The 19,684-nt window shown below is 45.0% G+C and overlaps 1 protein-coding gene across 3 annotated transcripts in view; it reads right to left on the reverse strand.

Moving 5' to 3' along the window:
* Positions 1–5,233: 5,233 nt before the first annotated feature.
* GAB3 (GRB2 associated binding protein 3) overlaps positions 5,234–19,684 on the reverse strand; it is an 80,693-nt gene continuing 66,242 nt past the window's right edge. For all 3 annotated transcript variants that reach the window (XM_058714483.1, XM_058714484.1, XM_058714485.1), the window contains exons 9-10: positions 9,420–9,533; positions 5,234–8,461 (exon numbers count right to left, since the gene is read on the reverse strand). In XM_058714483.1, coding sequence (XP_058570466.1) covers positions 8,345–8,461; positions 9,420–9,533 — 231 coding nt within the window. In that variant the 3' untranslated portion in view covers positions 5,234–8,344. The remainder of the gene's footprint in view (positions 8,462–9,419; positions 9,534–19,684) is intronic.

Here is a 19,684-nt window from a genome sequence, read left to right on the forward strand (position 1 = left end):
ACCCTCACCCCATACCCGACCTCCCTGTCCCGTCCTGACCCCTACTCCTCACCTGACCTCCTCATCCACTCTTGACCCCCAACCCTACCGAGCACCCGATCTCCCTGACTCCTCCTGACCCCCACCCCCCACCCAACTTCCTGGTCCCCTCCCGACTCCCACCCCGCACCTGACATTCCTGTGTCCTCCTGACACACGCCCCCACCCCGCACCCGACTTCCTTATCCCCTCCAGACCTCCAGCCCGCACCCTTTGCCAAATCTTCCCGTCTCCTCCTGACCCCCACCCTGCACCCCGTACCCCATCTCCTCATCGCCTCCTGACTCCACCTCACACCTGGTCTCCCCATCCTCTCTGGAACCACACCTCACATCCCATGTCCCTGTCCCCTCCCAAGTCCCACCCTGCACCTGACTTCCTCGACCCCTCCTGACCCGCGCCCCACACCGACCCTGTCTTTGCAGGTCTTCAGGATCTCGCTGTCAAACACAGTGAGCATTCTAGGGCCTCATCGCCCTTGACCATCAGCAGCACCCCGGGGAGAGGATCACTCTCTCCTCCCTCCTGACCACCTCCTTCCTGCCCCCAGTGTGTGTGTGGGTGTATGTGTGCGGGTGGGTGTGTGTGTGGGTGGGTGGGTAGGTGTGTGTGCGGGCGCGCACGTCTCACTCCTGTTCCAGGAGGCCACCCTGCAGTCTTAGGGTCCCTCCCTCCCCTCCTCAGTCTCTGCCGCCGGCTCCCTCTCTGCTCTGCCACCTCGGAGTGTCCCAGGACCCCAGGGCTCGGTGCGTGGGCCACTTGTCCCCCTATACCGGCTCTCGGCTGCCCGTGGCCAGCTCGTGCAGGCTCGGGGCTCTCTGGGCCTTGTCCTGGGCCCCAGATTTGTATCGTCATCGCAGACATTTGCCCACACTGCAGACTCCTGTATCCAGCTGCCAAGTGGACACACAAATCTACACACGTGGATCTTCCGAAGTGCAGTCCATTGTACCTCAGCTCCAAGCCTCCCGCCTCCAAAAAGGTCCGTGAGCTTCTCCAAAGTGTTTCTCATTTTCTAAGGGAGGTTTGGGTGTTTCTGAGAAAGTCTGTTTCTCTGTCTCCTAATCCTCATAACACTTTTCCACCCAGTCTAACCTCGTTTTGGTTTCTTGACCTCATTGTTCAAGTTGCTTAGGTGAAAAACCCAGGAATCATTCTTGCCTCCTCTTCCTCTCCTGGCTCCCATCGAGTCCCTCAGCAGATTGTTTCTATCCAAATTGTTTAGAATATGATCACACGTCACCCCTTCTACTGATGCCACCCTGATCCAAGCGATTAGCTTTTTGTGTCTCTGAGTGTAATGACCTGCCCCCTGCTCCCCCTGATTATCGTCTTATCCCTCTCATATACTCTATTATCAACATCTCTGAGTTGATCTACAGTGATCCTTGCTTTCAAAGTTTAAGTCCGATTGCATGCCTGACCTGCTCAATTCTCTTCACTGGCTCCATTCTCCCCAGGAATATAAACCAAAAGTCTTACCATTGGCCAAAAAGCTTCTTGGCTGTGTCTTCAACATCCCAGGTTTCCTGAATTAGGGCTCTGCTCTCCCTGCCTGAATGCTCTCCCACACTCAGCTCACGGCTTAGTCCCTCATCTCCAAGTCTTCTCAAATCTCACATTCTCACCCTACTTACTCATGCAGCTGGCCCCCACCGACCCACACACAAGTAGCTGCTGTCACGCTGCACTTTTTCTTTTCCATACCATTCACTACCTTCTAAGATAGACTACAATATACAAGTTTATTGTTATCATTTCCTGTCTCGCCTCTCTTGGGTTAGTGGTCTAGTAACTACTGTTACGTAACAACCACACGCAAACTTAGTGACAAACCAACAACAATTTACTTTGCACACACATCTCCTATCTGGGCAGTCACTGGGGGTCAGGCTCATGTGTACCCCGCGGGACAGCGGCGGTGGTTCCTAAATTTAGGGCTACAGCAATCTGCTTCCAGGAGGCCTCAGTCACACACATTCTGAGGGCCAAAGGCCTTGGTTCTCTTCCATGTAGTGTGTCTCCTCACAGCACGATGGCTGGGTTCCAAGGGTGCACATCCCCAGAGGGCACCAAGCAGAAGCTCGATCATGTCATATGGCCCAGCCTCAGACATCATGGCGCCTCCTCTGCTGTGCTCTATTTGCCAAGGTGGTTAGCCTAGGTTCTGGAGGAGAAGTGGGGTGGGAGGTGTGTCTGCAAGTGTGTGACCACGTTTCAGAATTCATTGTACTCCAACTGGGTTCGCCAAAGCCTGAGACCAGGGTAGCTGGGAAAACGGCATGGGAAGGAGAAGAATCCAGAGAGGGGATGATCACAGAGGGGGAAAGTCCTGCCAGATCCCTCTGGGGAACTCTGGAGTGTAATTTCGACTTAGACTTTGTCCCCACATGAGGTAAGGAGCTGGCAACTTGGAATGCTGTCCTTTGCACGGGGGTGAGCGGGGAGAGTCCGTTCTGAGGTGTGGCCAGCTCTCTGCTCTTGCACGTGAACTGGCCCCAGTAACTGCCTGCAGGGTTTCCTCTGAGACGGGGGCCCGGGTGGCAGCTGTTGGCAGCAGAAGTGCATCGTGGCCAGAGAGGGGCACCCCAGAAAGGGAAGGGGTCCTGGAGGATTGAGGCAGGGCACCCACAGAGCCCACCACATCCTGCCAGAACATGAGCCCCTGAGGGAGAGGGACCTCCGTTTTGCTGCCACATATCAGAAGCGCTTACAAGAGCACCTGTTCTGGGGCGCCTGGGTGGCTCCGTCGATTAGCATCCGGCTTCAGCTCAGGTCATGATCTCACGGTGTGTGTGTTCCAGCCCTGCGTCGGGCTCTGTGCTGACGGCTCAGAGCCTGGAGCCTGCTTCAGATTCTGTGTCTCCCTCTCCCTCTGCTCCTCCCCCACTCATGCTCTGTCTCTCTCCTTCCTTCAAAACTAAATAAAAACATTAAAAAAAATTAAATCTAAGAGCACCTGTTCTGTAGCCTGTGGCCACCACATGTGTTCTGAATTAAATGGAATTTTCAACAGAAAGAAGTATTTCCTTCGCTTGTGTCTTGCCTTGCTTCTGAAGGTCTTCCACACCCAAGATAATAAATGGTTTTCCTGTAGTTGCTTCCGGTATGTTTTACGGTTGTGTTTCTTACATTAACTTTTTTTTTTTTTTTTTTTTTTTTTTTTTTTTTTTTAAATTTTTTTTTTTCAACGTTTATTTTATTTTTTGGGACAGAGAGAGACAGAGCATGAACGGGGGAGGGACAGAGAGAGAGGGAGACACAGAATCGGAAACAGGCTCCAGGCTCTGAGCCATCAGCCCAGAGCCTGACGCGGGGCTCGAACTCACAGACCGTGAGATCGTGACCTGGCTGAAGTCGGATGCTTAACCGACTGCGCCACCCAGGCGCCCCTCTTACATTAACTTTTTAATTCTCTTGGAGTTTCTGTATTTTCCTTCATGCTAACTGGCTTGTTGAGATATAATTTACATGCCGTAAAAGGTACAGATATTACATTCACAGAGCGGTAAGTTTTTACATTATGTATACATCCATAGAACCACCACCTGAATTAAGATACAGAACATTTCCATCATTCCAGAAAGTTCTCTTCTGCCCCTTTTCAATCAATAATAACCTCCTCAATAGAGGTAGCCACTATTCTGACTTCTATCACCATAGAACAGGAAAATGAATTAAGTCTCAGATTGAAGAACAAAAAATTGAAATAATTTAAGATTTCAAGATAGACGTAAAATAATTAGGTTGTTCTTTTACATGAAGGCAAACAAACTCTCATTGAAATGAAACTCTTGGGGGATCACCTGGGTGGCTCAGTCGGTTGAGCATTCAACTCTTGGTATCAGCTCAGGTCATGATCTCATGGTTTGTTGAGTTCAAGCCCCGTGTCAGGCTCTGCGCTGCCAGTGCAGAGCCTGCTTGTGATCCTTTATCTCCCTCTCTCTCTACCTCTCAAAAAGAAATGAAACATTAAAAAAAAATAAAACACTTTAAAATAGAGGTTTTGACCATGAAACAAAGACCAAAGCAACAGTGATGGATAGATGTATAATGGATCTGACGCAGCAGAGGGAACACCTCAAATCCACTGTTCTGCCTTTCCCATTGAGGTCTGCCTAGAATCGGTTTGTATATGATGGCAAAGTGGGGTCAGGGTTGATTATTGCCCACGTGGGTCTCCATCCAATGACCTGGAACCCTTGATCGGAAAGGCCCTCACGATCCTGAGACTCCGTAGTGTCCCTCGGTCATAAGCAAAGTGCCATGTATGTGGTGGGGGAGCCCCGCATCTCAGCTCTGCTCTCTCCCATTGGGCCCCCTGGCCCAGCCTGCACCCAAGCCACACTCCCTCAGTGGCAAAAAAGGAAAGATTATTTTACAAAACAAATGGTATAATCAAAGTAGGAAAATTATAACAACAAATGCAACTGAAGATCAAGAAAGATAAAGGAGGATTCGAAAGCTGGAAACTTGGGGAGCGGTCTGGTACAGGGGCCAGAGCATAAGGAGCCTAGAGTTAAAGCACCCCTTCGGTTTCTCGGCCCCTGCCTCCCAGGTCAGCCCTGTGGGCCACCCATTCTCTGGGTCAGGGGCTCAGGCTGGAGAGGGTGTTGGGAAGAAGCATTCATGACGTCGGCCTCACACTTCTCAGGGGCAAGGAATTTCATGTGGCTTCTTATCACCTCTCTGCCTTTGGCCTGCTTCCCTGCAGCTGAGCCCCCACTGCTCTGGAGGTCCCCACCTTACTTCGTGGCTTAAAGATGCCTCAGAGCCAGTGCCCAGGCTGGCGGGGAGCCTCAGCCCCAGGGAAAGAGAGGGTGGGGGTGCAAGAGACCTCTGCTGGGGAACAGCGTGCTAGGGGCTGTTGCTTTATAAGGTCAATGATGATGGAGATCATGTCATGCGTGTTATCAAGGATGGTCACGGATTTTGCCGCTAATGTTGGAAGCTGGTTTCTGATGAAAAGAGACGTCAAGATGTGCTTTGGCTGGGCAGGAGTTCTCATTACAACCACCTGTGCTCAAGTGTTTGTCACAAAATAACCCAGATGTAGGCGATTCCCTGTGAGCTAGGTCAAGTTTGTTGTAGTTGAAAATGGCAATGGAGGCTATCTTCACATACGCAGCTTTTGAAATGTGTTCTGCGTCTATATAGGATGTGATCATTTTCAATAAGTAAGAGAGAACTTGAGTGTGGTTCTTCCTTATAAGACTTTTATTAATGCCGGAAATGAAACAGTAAAAAACATAATGAGTGTTTTAAGATCAACACGACTGTGGGTACAAGGATGGAATTGACAGGGATGGAGAAGGCCTTGGGAGGAGAAAGCCAGGCCTGAGGGGAGCCTTCTGTCTTGACTCAGATCTAAAGGCCACAGTTCAGCCTGTCCTTGCTCTAGGACATCGGCCTGCACAGGATGACTCTGTGCCTCTGAGGCCAAGCTGTGTCCTGGGCCTTGGGGCTCCTCCCCCACTTCTGCACTGCACAACCCCTGATCTGGAGGAATTTCCTAAAGAAATGAGATGGAAGAAAAACCAGGCAAAAAGGAACTGCAGAAAACAACGTGGGCTCAAATGTCCTGCTATCTCCTGGGAAGGTGTGCCCCACACAGTGGACACACACGCCATGTGTGCTTGACTCGGAATGGTACCTGCAATCATTTCTACTAAAAACAAAACAAAACAAAACAACGCTGAAACCTCAGACCCTGGTCAGAATCACAGCCCCATTACACACGGTTTATCCCCACAGGAGAACAGGGTTTGGCCAGTAGCATTTTCATTTGTGGTGCTTTCTCAGGAGCACGTGCTGCTATCAGCTCAAAATTACCTGTACTTTGTGTCCCCGGATCATGGGCTTTGGGGCAAGCATCCATTAGCAGTCTTATTGAAGCCAGACATAATCACACACATCCTGGAAAGGAGGGTGAGGTTGTCTGTTTTGTTAATGCCTCACTAATGGCTTCCAAACAAGTCACACCAGTCGTGTGTGTTGCTTCGTGCAGTCAACACTTCCCTGGAAATACTATGTAGAAAGAGATTTTGTGTGTGTGTGGCCAATCGGATGACATTTCACTACGGACATAATTTCCACTGTATCTGTGATCTATTCCAAGTCTGGTGTGGTTCTCGACACTTGCGCACACAATTTTGCTGCACCAGCCTCCTTCGTCGGGATCTAAAGACAGGTGCCCCACACACAAGGAAGTTACCATCTATGAGAACCGACAGTCCAGCTCCCTGGATTCTTGCCTGAGGCTCTGTGACTCTTTGCAAGTCACAGAGGGAAGAAGATGGCTCCTTACAGGCTCTGGCCTGTGTGTTGTGACACGGAGCTGGCCGCAGGGGGCGGGGGGGGTGGGGCTCGCATTTCTCCATCTGGGCTCACTGAGGATTCTTATGTCATTGAAAGCATTCCACCATTTCCCCCCAACTTACTCCAGGAAGAAAATGAGGTCACCAGATCCTGTTGCTTTGAACATCAGAATTACTTCTACGGTCTGAAAAGCCCAGACTGGCATTACTTACCTTTGGGCATTTTGAGCCCTAAAACCCCACAGCAGAGCCTACAACTTCCCTGACCGAGCCTGACTGCCATAGACCGGCCTGCCCCTTAAGCCTTCCTTCCATGAGACGCAATGCCAGTCAGAATGGCGGACCTGTATCTGCTTCATTCCCGCTTGTTCACATCTGTCTTCTGGCTACAGGCGCTCGGAAGAATCGGGAAGGGCCATTAAACACAACCCCACGCCCGACTGAGACCTTCACCTGGCCCCCCTGAACCCCAGTGCCCCATAAAGGAGGGAGTGACACGATGTCCTCACTACACAGTGGTGCCCTTTGCTCTCAGGACTTAGCCATCACTAAAGAAGAAGGGAGAAATTCGCCAGGAAATTTGAGAATGGAATTCATTGTTTAAAGCTTTTTCTGTTGTGTTTGTTTGTTTTCTGGTCACAACTATCACTCAAAAGCTGAGGGCCAGCATAGGACAGCCAAAGACAATTTGTGCCTTCCCTGAGGTGGCAAACAATTCTTCTGCCACCCCCAGCCGGTTTGCGGGAAACACCGTGCAAGGGACCACATGATCCAAGAATGGCTTTCACAGTGACGGTCAGGAGGTATTGCTCAGGGTAACCACTGATTATGTTAGGGCCTCCCATTGGAACACCACACAAAGAAAAGCCGGCTTGGCACGCATACTTGTCAAGTAGGAACGGCACCTGTTCAAAATCCTATGAAAGGGAGGGGGGATGATGACTCATCTCGTGTCTGCACGTGTTTTTCACGTCCCCAAGGTTGGCCAAACTCCTAGATCTCATCAAAATCCTCAGAGGTAGTGGAAGATGGTGGAATGGGCCTGTAGGGGACCTCACCCTGGGCCTTGGCTCTGCGAGTGATCTCAGGCACACTGCTCCCTCCTCTGGCTGTCATTTGCTTCCAGGTGGGAGCAACGTTCTCTGCCAAGCCTCGCTTCGGAGGTTTTTGAGAAGGCATGAGACAACGCATGTGAAAACGTGCTGAGAGGCTGGCAGCAATGGAACACCCAGCCGCAGGCAGCTGTTCGGCCATGACACCCTTAGCGCCACTAGTGTCCTCTGACACGCTCACCACAGAGCCCAGGACTCACTGCCCCTCTCACTTGACCTGTCTTTCGCTAGGGACAGAAATGATTCGTCTGTTGGGGTCTTTGCAGTAAGGAATGCAAACTCTGCCACCACCTCTGGGTTTGATCTCCTCAACCATGTGTGCAGGGCCTGGGACAAGATGGTCTCCAGGAGCCTCTCCGCCAGGATGATTTATGATTCAATGGAAACACAGAAGAAAGGTCGGAATTTGCAAGCATTAGAGTCAAATGATTCTGTTTGGTAGCAATACTGGCTCGAATCTGTACTCCAAATGCTCCATTGGAGAGATTCTTAAAAGCTCTGGGAAAAATATTGTCCCAAGTCTTGCTTTTCTTGTTCCTACCATACCTGAATGGAGTTTTCTACATGACAGTCCATGGCCGCCTCTTATGGGTATGGAGCCGACTCTAAGCATCTGGGAGGCTCTGGGCTCATGTGGTAGGAGAGGGACACGGCCAAGACGGGTGGGATGGGGGTGGGGCCAGGAGACCACTTCTTCCTTCTCCCCATTCAGTGTAGATGAATAGATCCTCTCTCCCAAAGGTTCTGGCCAAGTCCACGGAAGTGACATACTGTCTCTGATTCCTGGCCTGCATGGACCATCACTGCAACCCTGGCAAAAGACACCCAGAGCAAGCCGCGGGCTTCCTTGCCCCACACATGGCCCAAGCACATATCTCACACTTTCGATTGCCTCTCATCCGTCCACTCCTGCTTCGTGCTCTGGAGGGCTTGTGTCTTCTGTTCATCCACTTGGACATAGTCCACTCTTTGCTCTTCTGAAAGGAAGAGTTTCTGAAGGGGAAGAACCAAACAGATTTTTATTACATCAAATTAAAAAAATTCAGGAAAATGCCAGCCCTTTGGTGGTAGATTGCGGGGTTAAATATCAGCTGCTCCTTCCTCCCGAGTCATTCCCTGCAGAATCTTTACACTTTGGGTACATGCTCGAATATCGCTCTTCCTGCACTCCCTCCTACTTCACCCCAGCTATCGGACTCACTTTGACCAGCGTCCTACGAGTGGAAGTGACGCGTGCCAATCCCGAAGGGACAAGAGGCAGCCTGTGATTCTGCCAGGAGGCCAGTGAGCGTCAGTCAGAGGCTCTTTCTCCCGGCGGGGCCCCGGATGGAGGATGTCCCACAAGCACCAGCAGGAAAGGCCACTAAGACCTGGGGCTTGACTGTCTTGATCGCATGGCCTACCAAAACCGATCGAGGCACCCCCTTCTGACCAGTTTTTCTGGAATAGGAGTTCAGGTTTGGGGAATGAAATTCAAGGTAAAGGAGAAGCGGGAGTTCGTTTGCCAAAAGGGAAAGGAAGTCTTCCAAACTTTTTTTCCCTGCACACACACACAAAGTGGAATCACACTGGCTACCCGGTTCGGCAAGTTGCTTGTCTCCTCAAACAACATACGTTGTTAGGCACGGTTTAGATCACGACCGTCCTTTGCTCAAAAATATTTAGCTGTTTAGTACTTCCGATCCCCATTTTACAGACGAGAATACTATCCAGAGGAGTGCAAACTGCCTATGCTGAGGGGCTCCAATTCCAACTGTCAGCTCTTGTCACCCCTCCCGAGAGTGTAACCAAACCGTGCTATTAACTCCCGCCCTAAACAGACCCCTCCCTATGCCCACACACATCTGTACATTTAAGACTTTCCAAAGAGAACGTGCATGGCTGAATCATCAGAAAAATCTAAACAGAAAAGGAATCCCCTGGGAATCCTCAGACACCAAGTCCTTCCTACCTGCTGTATAGGGGCTGGTGACGCAGAATTGAAGTCTAGAGCTAAATAGTCCAGGCTGAATTTCTTTGTCCAGGTCAGAGCACCACTGCTTAGGGACTTGGCCGTCCTGCGATTCTGGAAAGCAACATCATGGGACTCAGGTTAAGGGTATCCAGCCTGGCTGCCCAAGGAAAGCGGGGCGAGTCCTGTCCCCACTTGAGCACTTGCCATCAGACCACAAGGTGGTCTGAGGAAACCTGCATGGAGCCGCCTGCATGTCTGAGTGAGAGCTACCATTTGAAATACAACACGGCCAATTCAGCCTTCATGTGAAGCTACACCTTTACTCACCATGGAGGGGTTGCCCAAAATCTCCCCCAAGAAGAGTCTGTTTTAAGGACCTGACAAGCGCACAATACCTTAGAGACTAAATCCAGAAAAGATCAAGCACACTTATTCAAGTCTAGTAAAGGCATCTCAGATGCACCTGAAGATACTTTATAATAAACAGATGCAAACGGTGTGACGTGTGCGACACACACCCATGGACTCCCGGGCATCAGAAGCACCCGCTCCCCTTCTCGGACCAACTTCGCTCCCCACGAGCCATCAGGCACGAGACTGAATTTTTACCATCTCTTCCTCTTTAAATATGGTTTCATGAGTGTGTCAGTATCCTTCAATCTCACACTGTACTTTTGCCTGTTTTGAACCTTTGTCAGTAGAAACATATCGCAGGTATGTTTGCTGACTCCAGGGTCTGCTCCAGACTACATAATTCACATCCAGGCATGCTCACCCGCCAGCCTTCCTTCCTTCCTTCTCATTGGATAGATCATTCCATCATTGCATGACTCATTTAACCACCCCGCCTCCAACATACATTGGAGTTGCTTCCAGTTTGGGGGCTCTTACAAGCAATGCTGCCACGAGCACATGCGTAACTGTGGAAGAATTTCTAGAATGTGTCCCTGGGAATAGAATTGCTGGCTTGTAGGATGTGGTCATCTTCAACTTCACTATTGCCAAACTATTTTCCAAACAGGCTACTTTGTTATACCAACTCACATACCTACTACTACTCCATCCTGGCCAATACTTGGTAATATCAGAGTCCTTTTAAAAAAAGATTTGATTTCCAAGTAACCTTTACACCCAATGTGGGGCCTGAATTCACATCCCTGAGATCATGAGTTGCATGCCCCTTACTGAGTCAGAGGGTGCCCCAATATCAGACTTTTTGTATTCCTGACCTGACCTGATCTGGGGAAAATGGTATCTTACCATGGTTTGATTTCCAATGCCCTTGATAATTAATGAATTGGCCACCTTTTCTTAAGACTTTGTAAGATTATTTTGAGAGATACAGAGAGAGATTGGGGGAGAGGCAGAAAGAGAGAAGGAGAGAGAGGATCTCAAGCAGGCTCCATCCAAGCTGTCAGCATAGAGTCCAACACGGGGCTCCAACCCATTAACCATGAGATCATGACCTGAGCTGAAATCAAGAGTCAGATGCTAAACCGACTGAGCCCTCCAGGTGCCCTGGACACTTTTTCATGTGTTTAAGTGTCATCTATTTTCTTCTCTTCCGTGAATTGTCTGTTCAGGTTTGTTTTGGTTTTGCTAATGTTTTCATTGATGTGCCTGCATTTTTCTAATTTTTCTCAATGCTTCCTCCTAGATCCTGGAGAGTAATCATTTGTAGGTCATGTGCGTTACAAATAGCCTATCAGTCTATAGTTGTTCTTTCTTTCTTCTTATGGAATTTTTTTAAGGACGGGTAGTTCCTACTTTTTTTTTTTTTAACATTTTTAAATTTATTTTTGAGAGACAGAGACAGAGCGTGAACTGGGGAGGGGCAGAGAGAGAGGGAGACACAGAATCCAAAGCAGGCTCCAGGCTCCGAGCTGTCAGCACAGAGCCCAAGGAGGGGCTCAAACCCTCAGACTGCGAGATCATAACCCGAGCCGAAGTCGGACACCTAACCGACTGAGCCACCCAGGTGCCCCAAGTAGTTTCCACTTTTAATGTAACACATCACTCTTTTCCCAAGTGGCTTCTTTTGTATTTTAAGGAACCCTTCCCGTGCTGAGGTCACAATGTGTTTCCCCATATTTTCTCCTAGAACTATAAAGTTTTGCCCTTCACACTTAAGTAATAATCTAGCCCGAGGTGATTCTAACATGTGGTGGTGAAACAGGGGTACAACCCACTCCTTTTCTGTAGCTTTTACCCAGTTGGAGAGCTGTCCTTTCTCCCACCACAACTTCTGTTCACAGATCAAGTTCCTGCATGTGAATTGAGGTCGGGTTCTACCAAACACCTGTTCTGCATCTAATGAGTTAATCACAGCAGTTTCTCCTTTCATATGTTAATGTTCCTGATTGACTTAACAGATTCTTTTGATTTATAGTTGTAATAGCTCATCTCTCAGAAAATATTAAGGAGGGCACTTGTGATGAACACTGGGTGGTGTATGGAAGTGTTGAATTCCTATATTGCACACCCAAGACTAATAGAACACTCTGTTAACTGAGTGGAATTAAAATTTAAAACTTTAAAAAAGAAGGCAATAATAGATTTTTAAAAAACATTTCCCCTTCTGGCATAGTTTGCTTCCTCCAATCCATTTTAGTCTCTGGCCTTCATGCTAGAGCCTTCCTGAAATGTCTGATGGAATCACTGACGGTCTGCTCATATTTAGGAGTGAAAGACCCAGAAGTTGACTGGAAGCTTTAAGTACATGGGTGGTGCTTGTCAACTGGGTTTCACTGCAGTGGGATCCTACTGGATGGTTTTCTTGGCGAACCCCTTATGTCAGGACCTAGGTCTTGCCTCGGGCTGCTCAAACAGCCCAGAGAACTGTCTCCCAACCTCTAGGACTTAACTATGAAGGTCTGGTTGTCAATACTGTGGAACAGAGGGGCTGGGGAACAGGTTTAGGAATGATGGTCATATCCATTATGCATATTTAGCTAATCACCTTGTTTTTAGTACAGTGGTCTTGGTCAAATGCGTCTAATGTCCCCGCAGTGCAGAGAAACCTTGTTTTACTCTCTCCAGAGACTACATGTCACCCTTCCTATAGAGATGCGAACTCCTAGTGGTCCACCTCCATGCAGTGAGGGAGGGGCATCTTGAGATTTACCTGCTGCTTAGGTGGACTTTGGACCACTACCCTTTCTTTTCCTTTCCTTTCAGCCTGACTTCCGGAAGTAGGTGCCACAGGCAACTCCTGAACCCTTTGGTATTCTGTGCCTTCCTTCTCCCAAATTAAAAAAAAAAGAAGAAAGGTAGTTCCATTTCAAATGTTGGATTCAATCATTTTGACCACGCATCCTGCAAAGAAGAGTATTTCATTTTTCGTAGAATTTGAGGAGTTGTTTCTAAAATTTTCATGGGAATAGAAAGGGCCAAAAATAGCCAAAGAAAACTTGAGGAAGGTAAACAAAGCAGGAGGACTTCTTTTCCTAGATATGGAGACTTATGAAGCTATAGTAACTAGCATAGTGTGGTATTGTCCAAAGATAGACATGTAGACCAACGGAACAGAAGTGAGAGTCCATGAAAAGACCCACACACATATGGATACTTGATCTATGGCGAAGACGGCGCTGCAGAATAGTGGTAAATTATAGTAATTTTAAATATAATGGTGCCAGATCAATTAGAGAAACATACCAGGGGAAAATGAAACTTGACTCCTACCTCAAATCATACACGGAAGTTAATTCCAAGTTCATTGCAGACCGAACTGTGAAAGGTAAAACATATAAACCATCTGGCAAATAACTTAAATTCATCCAAGATTATGTAGATCATATTAATGGTCCTACAACTATTAAAGAAATTGAAGCCACCCAGATGGTTTCACTAATGAATTTATCAAAAAACTTAAAGAATAAATAGCACTAATTCTACACAATTTGTTCCAGAAAACAGCATTACCTTGATAACAAAACAAGAAAAAGACACTATGAAAAACCTGCGAATCAATATCTATCATAAACATAGATCCAAAATCCTCAACAAAACATTAGCAAATCAAATCCAGCAACACATAAAAATAATAATACACCATGAGCAAATAGGATTTATTCTGTGAATACAGACTGATTCAATATTCGAAAATAGATCAGTGTAGTCCACAATATTTACAATCTAAAGAAGAAAACTAAACGATCACATCAATGAATGTAGAAAAGCATTTGAGAATATCAGCATCCATTCATGATAAAAAAAAAACAACTCTTAGAAAACTTAGAAAGTAGCTTCCTTAACCTAATAAAGACCATCGATAAAATACCCGCAGCTAAAATCAAACTCAATAGTGAGAGACTGAATGATTTCCTCCTGAAATGGAGACAAGGAGATTCATCTCACCACTCGTATTCCACATTGTACTTGACATCGTAGGCTAGTGATAAAGTGAGTAAAACAATGAAAGAGCCTACAGATTGGAAAGGAAGGAATAAAGCACTGTATTTACAGATGAGATGATCATGTAAACAGAAAACCCCAGGGAATCTAAAGAAAGTTAAAACCTCCTATTTTTGATAAGTGAATTTAACAAGGTCACAGGACACAGGCCAACACATCAAAAACAACATTTGTGTATAACACCAGTGAACAATTGGAAGCTGAAATTACAAAAATGCCATTTGCAATAGATCCAAGAAGTGAGATACTTAGGTAGAAATCTGATAAAACATGATAAGATCTACATGTTGAAATTATAAAGTTTTGAGGAAAGAAAATTGAAAAATCTGAATAAATGGACAGATATGCCATATTCATGAATTAGAAGACTGAGTATAATATAGGTGTCAATTCTGCTCAAATTCATTCATAGATTTAACACAATTCTAATCAAAATCACATAAGGATGTTTTGTTAGGTAAAGAAAAGCTTATTCTAATATTTATATGGAAAGGCAAAGGGAGCAGAATAACACAAAACATTTTAAGGCTTTTTTATTATTTTTTTCTTATTTTGAGAGAGAGAGAGAGTGCGTGTGCACGAGTGCAAGCAGGGGAGAGGGGCAGAGGGAGAGAGAGAGAATATTAAGTAGGCTCCATGCTCAGTGCAGAGCCCACCTCGGGGCTCAATCCCACAATCCTGGGATCAAGACCTGAGCTGAAATCAACAGTCTCACGCTCAACTGACTGAGTCACCCAGGCGCCCAACAAAAAAGATTTTTAAGCAAGAATGAGATTGGAGAAAATATGCTTCCCATTTTAAGATTTACTGTAAATCTTCTGTAATCAAGTCTGTGGTATAGACAAAATGATAGGCACGTAAATCAATGGAATAGAATATAAAGACTACAAAAATATGCCTGACCGAAGTTTTAAAAAAGTGCAAAGGCAATTCAATGAAGAAAAGATCATCCTGTCAACAAATGGTAGTGGAACATTTGGATATCTGTATGTAAAAAATCATCGTCAACACCATCTCATACCTCATACCTCAACATGGATCATAGACCATAATATAAAACCTAAAAACATAATACTTTTAGAAGAAAACGTGAAAATCCTAATTACCTGGTAGGTTAGGCAATTATATTGTTCTTAGACATGATAACAATCCTTGAATGAAAAGTCAATAAATTAGGCTTAATCAACAGCCAGTAATGCCTCTCACACTGACCATAGCAACATTTTTCTAGATATGTCTCCTGAGGCAAGGGAAATAAAAGAAAAAATAAACTATTGGGACTACATCCAAATAAAAAGCTTCCGCACAGCAAAGGAAACAAAACTAAAAGGCAACCTATGGAATAGGAGAAGGTATTTGCAAATGACATATCCAATAAAGGGTTAGTATCCAAAATATATAAAGAACATATACAACTCAACACCCAAAAAACAAATAACCCAATTTAAAAATGGGCAGAAGACATAACAGACATTTCTCTAAAGAAGACATCCAGATGGCTGACACACGAAAAGATGTTCAACATCACTCATCATCAGGGAAATGCAAATCAAAGCTGCAATGAGATATCACCTCATACCTGTTAGAATGGCTAAAATCAACAACACAAGAAACAACAAGTGTTGGTGAGGATGTGGAGAAAAAGGAACCCTCGTGCACTGTTGGTGGGAATGAAAACTGGTGCAACCACTCTGGAAAACAGTATGGAGGTTCCCGAAAAAGTGAAAAATAGAACTACCATATGATCCTGTAATTCCACTACTGGGCATTTACCCAAAGAATACAGAAACACTAGTTCAAAAAGATATATGCACTCCTATCTTTATTGCAACATTCTTTACAATAGCAAAGATATGGACGCAACCCAAGTGTCCATTGATAGGTGAACGGATAAAGAAAATGTGGTATACACATACAGTGGAACATTACTCAACCATCAAAATGAATGAAACCTTGCCATTTGTAATAACTTGGATGGAGCTAGACAGTATTATGCTAAGCGAAGTCAGTCAGTCAGAAGACAAATAGCATATTATTTCCCTCATACGTGGAGTTTAAGAAACATAACAAATGAACAAAGGAAAAAAAGAAAGAGGCAAACCAAGAAACAAACTCCTAACTATAGAGAAATCTGATGGGGGGAGGAGGAGCCAAAATGGTGGAACAGCATGGAAGTTTTTTGTGTGTCTCGCGTCCATGAAATACAGCCAGACCAACACTAAACCATCCTGCACACCTAGAAAACTGATCTGATTATTAACACAACAATCTGCACAACCTGAACCACAGAATTCAGCAGGTATACGGCACAGAGAGGTGAACTTGGGGAGAAGTGGTGGTGGGCAGGGAGGTGCTTTTGCGGGCGGAGAGAGGATGGAGATGGGGGGGGAGAATACGGGAAAAGCACCCCTCCCCAAAAGCAGCTGGAGAGAAAGTGGAAACTTGGAAATAACTGCAGGGACTAAACTAAAAAGGGAGAAAGGAGAGGGTTTAATTTCCATTAAGACTGTAAACAAGGGGAGCACAAAGGCTGCAACTCCACAGCTCAATACCTGGCGGTGCTCTGGTGGGAAGGGCGCATCCCCAGGAACAGAGTGGGGTCCGGGAGGTTCTCGGGCCACACGGAGAAGAGCAGTTCCACTGTTGGAAGGACATTTGGTGGAGACTGTTGAAGCCACCTGGTTCCAGCAGACCCCAGAAAATGGCCACATTCGCTGGTGCTGGGGCAAGGTCGTTAAGGGCGAAGCCTGGTGCCAGATGTGTGTTGCGATTTTCCATAATCCCTGAAACGCTGCTGCTACACTATCTCACGAACTTTCTCTGGGGCGGGCTGACACCTGGCCCCAGTCTCAGGGCACTGGCAGCAGCAGGGTCCAGCGGGCATTCCAGGGTGCAGACGACATTCGGCCACTGCTCATTCGGCCATTGCTCGGTGGGACCCTCCAGCAGAGGGGCCCCTCAAAGCCGCAGTCCTTCGGAAGTAAGGGGCCAGGGAAAACAGCCCCATCTGAGACAAAACTCGGGAGAGAGGTACTGCCTGGGGCTTGGTCACGAAGAGTGAAAAAGCGGGGAGTGGACGAAAGCTGAAGACGGGACCGGTGTACGATTGCTGATCCGGGAGAACAGAACTCCGACACTAGAGACCGGGTAGCTGGGTGAAGCCATTTTCACCACGCCCACGCATGCGCGTAAGCACCTACCAGCGCCGCAACACTCCACCCCACTAGGCTAGCAGCGCCATCTAGTGGATAGGGGAGCCATTACACTGAGCCCCACCCAACTGGGCCAACCTGGCTCTTCAAGAACACAAGTCTCACCACCTACTTAGTTTATGGACTATAAAGTGCTACATAGTCTGACTTCTAGGGCAAAACAAAGTAATTTCAGTCCTATTTCAATCTGTTAGCAGGTCGATCTATTCAGTTTTCTTTCTTCCTTTTTCTTCACTTTTTTTTTGAATACAGAAAGAAAAAAATTCATTTTTATTTTCAATTTTTATTAAAAATATTTTTCTTCATTTTTTACTATATTTTTTACTTATATTTAAATTTTTTCAAATTCTATTTTACTTCCATCATTTTATTTTAGTCTATCTCAGTGTATTCATTTTTTCAAATTTTCAATTTCCTTTTTTCTTTTTTTTCATTTCTTTTTCTTGAATGCAGAAAGAGAAAAACTTCATTTTTACTTTCAATTTACATTAAAAATATTTTTTCTTTAATTTTTTTACTATATTTTTTGCTTTTCTGTACTTTTTCAAATTCTATTTTACTTCTATCATTTATTTTAGTCTACTACAGTGTATTCAGTTTTTCAAATTTTCAAACGATTTCCTTTTTTTTCTTTTTCGTTTCTTTTCTTTTTCTTGAATACAGAAAGAGAAAAAATTCATTTTTACTTTTGATTTTTATTAAAAATATTTTTAATTTTTTTCTACTATATTCTTTACTTTTGTGTAAATTTTCTCAAATTCTATTTTACTCCCATCATCTCATTTTAGTCTACTTCAGTGTATTCATTTTTTCAAATTCTCAAACGATTTCCTTTCCCACCCATTTTTTCTCTAATCTGTCAAACCACTTTCAACCTCCAGACCAAAACACACCTAGGATCTAGCATCATTTATTCGATTTTGTGTGTGTGTGTGTGTGTTTAATTTTTTAATTTTAATATTTTTAAAATTTTTCTACCTCATTAATCCCTTTTCTCACTTCAAAATGACAAAACGAAGGAATTCACCCCAAAAGAAAGAGCATGAAGAAACGACAGCCAGGGATTTAACCAACACAGATACAAGCAAGATGCCTGAACCGGAATTTAGAATCAGGATAAGAATACTAGCTGGAGTTGAAAATAGATTAGAATCCCTTTCTGCAGAGATAAAAGAAGTAAAAAATAGAATGAAATTAAAAATGCTATAACTGAGCTGCAATCATGGATGGATGCAGTGGCGGCAAGGATGGATGAGGCAGAACAGAGAATCAGCGATATAGAGGACAAACTTATAGAGAATAAGGAGGCAGAAAAGAAGAGGGAGATTAAATCCAAAGAGCAGGATACAAGAATTAGAGAAATCAGTGACTCATTAAAAAGGAACAACATCAGAATCACAGGGGTCCCAGAAGAGGAAGAGAAAGAAATAGGGGTAGAAGGGTTACGTGAGAAAATCATAGCAGAAAACTTTCCTAACCTGGGGAAAGACACAGACATCAAAATCCAGGAAGCACAGAGGACCCTCATTAGATTTAATAAAAACTGACCATTAACAAGGCATATCATAGTCAAATTCACAAAATTCTCAGGCAAGGAGAGAATCATGAAAGCAGCAAAGGAAAAAAAAGTCCCTAACCTACAAGGGAAGACAGATCAGGTTTGCAGCAGACCTATCCACAGAAACTTGGCAGGCCAGAAAGGAGTGGTAGGATATATCCAATGTGCTGAATCAGAAAAATATGCAGCCAAGAATTCTTTATCCAGCAAGGCTGTCATTCAAAATAGAAGGAGACATAATAAGTTTCCCAGACAAACAAAAATTAAAGGAGTTTGTGACCACTGAACCAGCCCTGCAAGAAATTTTAAGGGGGACTCTCTGAGGGGAGAAAAGATTAAATATATATATATATATATATATATATATATATATATATATATATATATATATATATATATAAAACCAAAAGCAACAATGATTAGAAAGGACCAGAGAATACCACCAGAAACTCCAACACTACAAGCATCATAATGGCAATAAATTCATATCTTTCAGTACTCACTCTAAGAGTCAATGGACTCAATTCTCCAATCAAAAGACATACGGTAACAGAATGGATAAGAAAACAAGATCCATCTATATGCTGTTTACAAGAGACCCATTTTAGACCTAAAGACACTTTCAGATTGAAAGTAAGGGGATAGAGAACCATCTATCATGCTAATGGTCAACAAAAGAAAGCCAGAGTAGCCATACTTATATCAGACAGTCTAGACTTTAAAATAAAGACTATTATCAAGAGATGCAGAAGGGGCCTATGGACCAAGAAGACCTAACAATTGTAAACATTTATGTGCCAAATGTGGGAACACCCAAATATATAAATCAATTAATCATAAACATAAAGAAACTCATTGATAGTAATACCGTAATAGTAGGAGACTTCAACACCCACTCATAGCAATGGACAGATCATCTAATCAAAAAATCAACAAGGAAACAATGGCTTTGAATGACACACTGGACCAGATGGACTTAACAGATATATTGAAAACACTTCATCCTAAAGCAGCAGAATATACATTCTTCTCCAGTGCACATGAAACGTTCTCCAGAATAGACCATATACTGGGAC

Source organism: Neofelis nebulosa, chromosome X (genome assembly GCF_028018385.1).
Source record: "Neofelis nebulosa isolate mNeoNeb1 chromosome X, mNeoNeb1.pri, whole genome shotgun sequence".
NCBI lineage: Eukaryota > Metazoa > Chordata > Mammalia > Carnivora > Felidae > Neofelis > Neofelis nebulosa.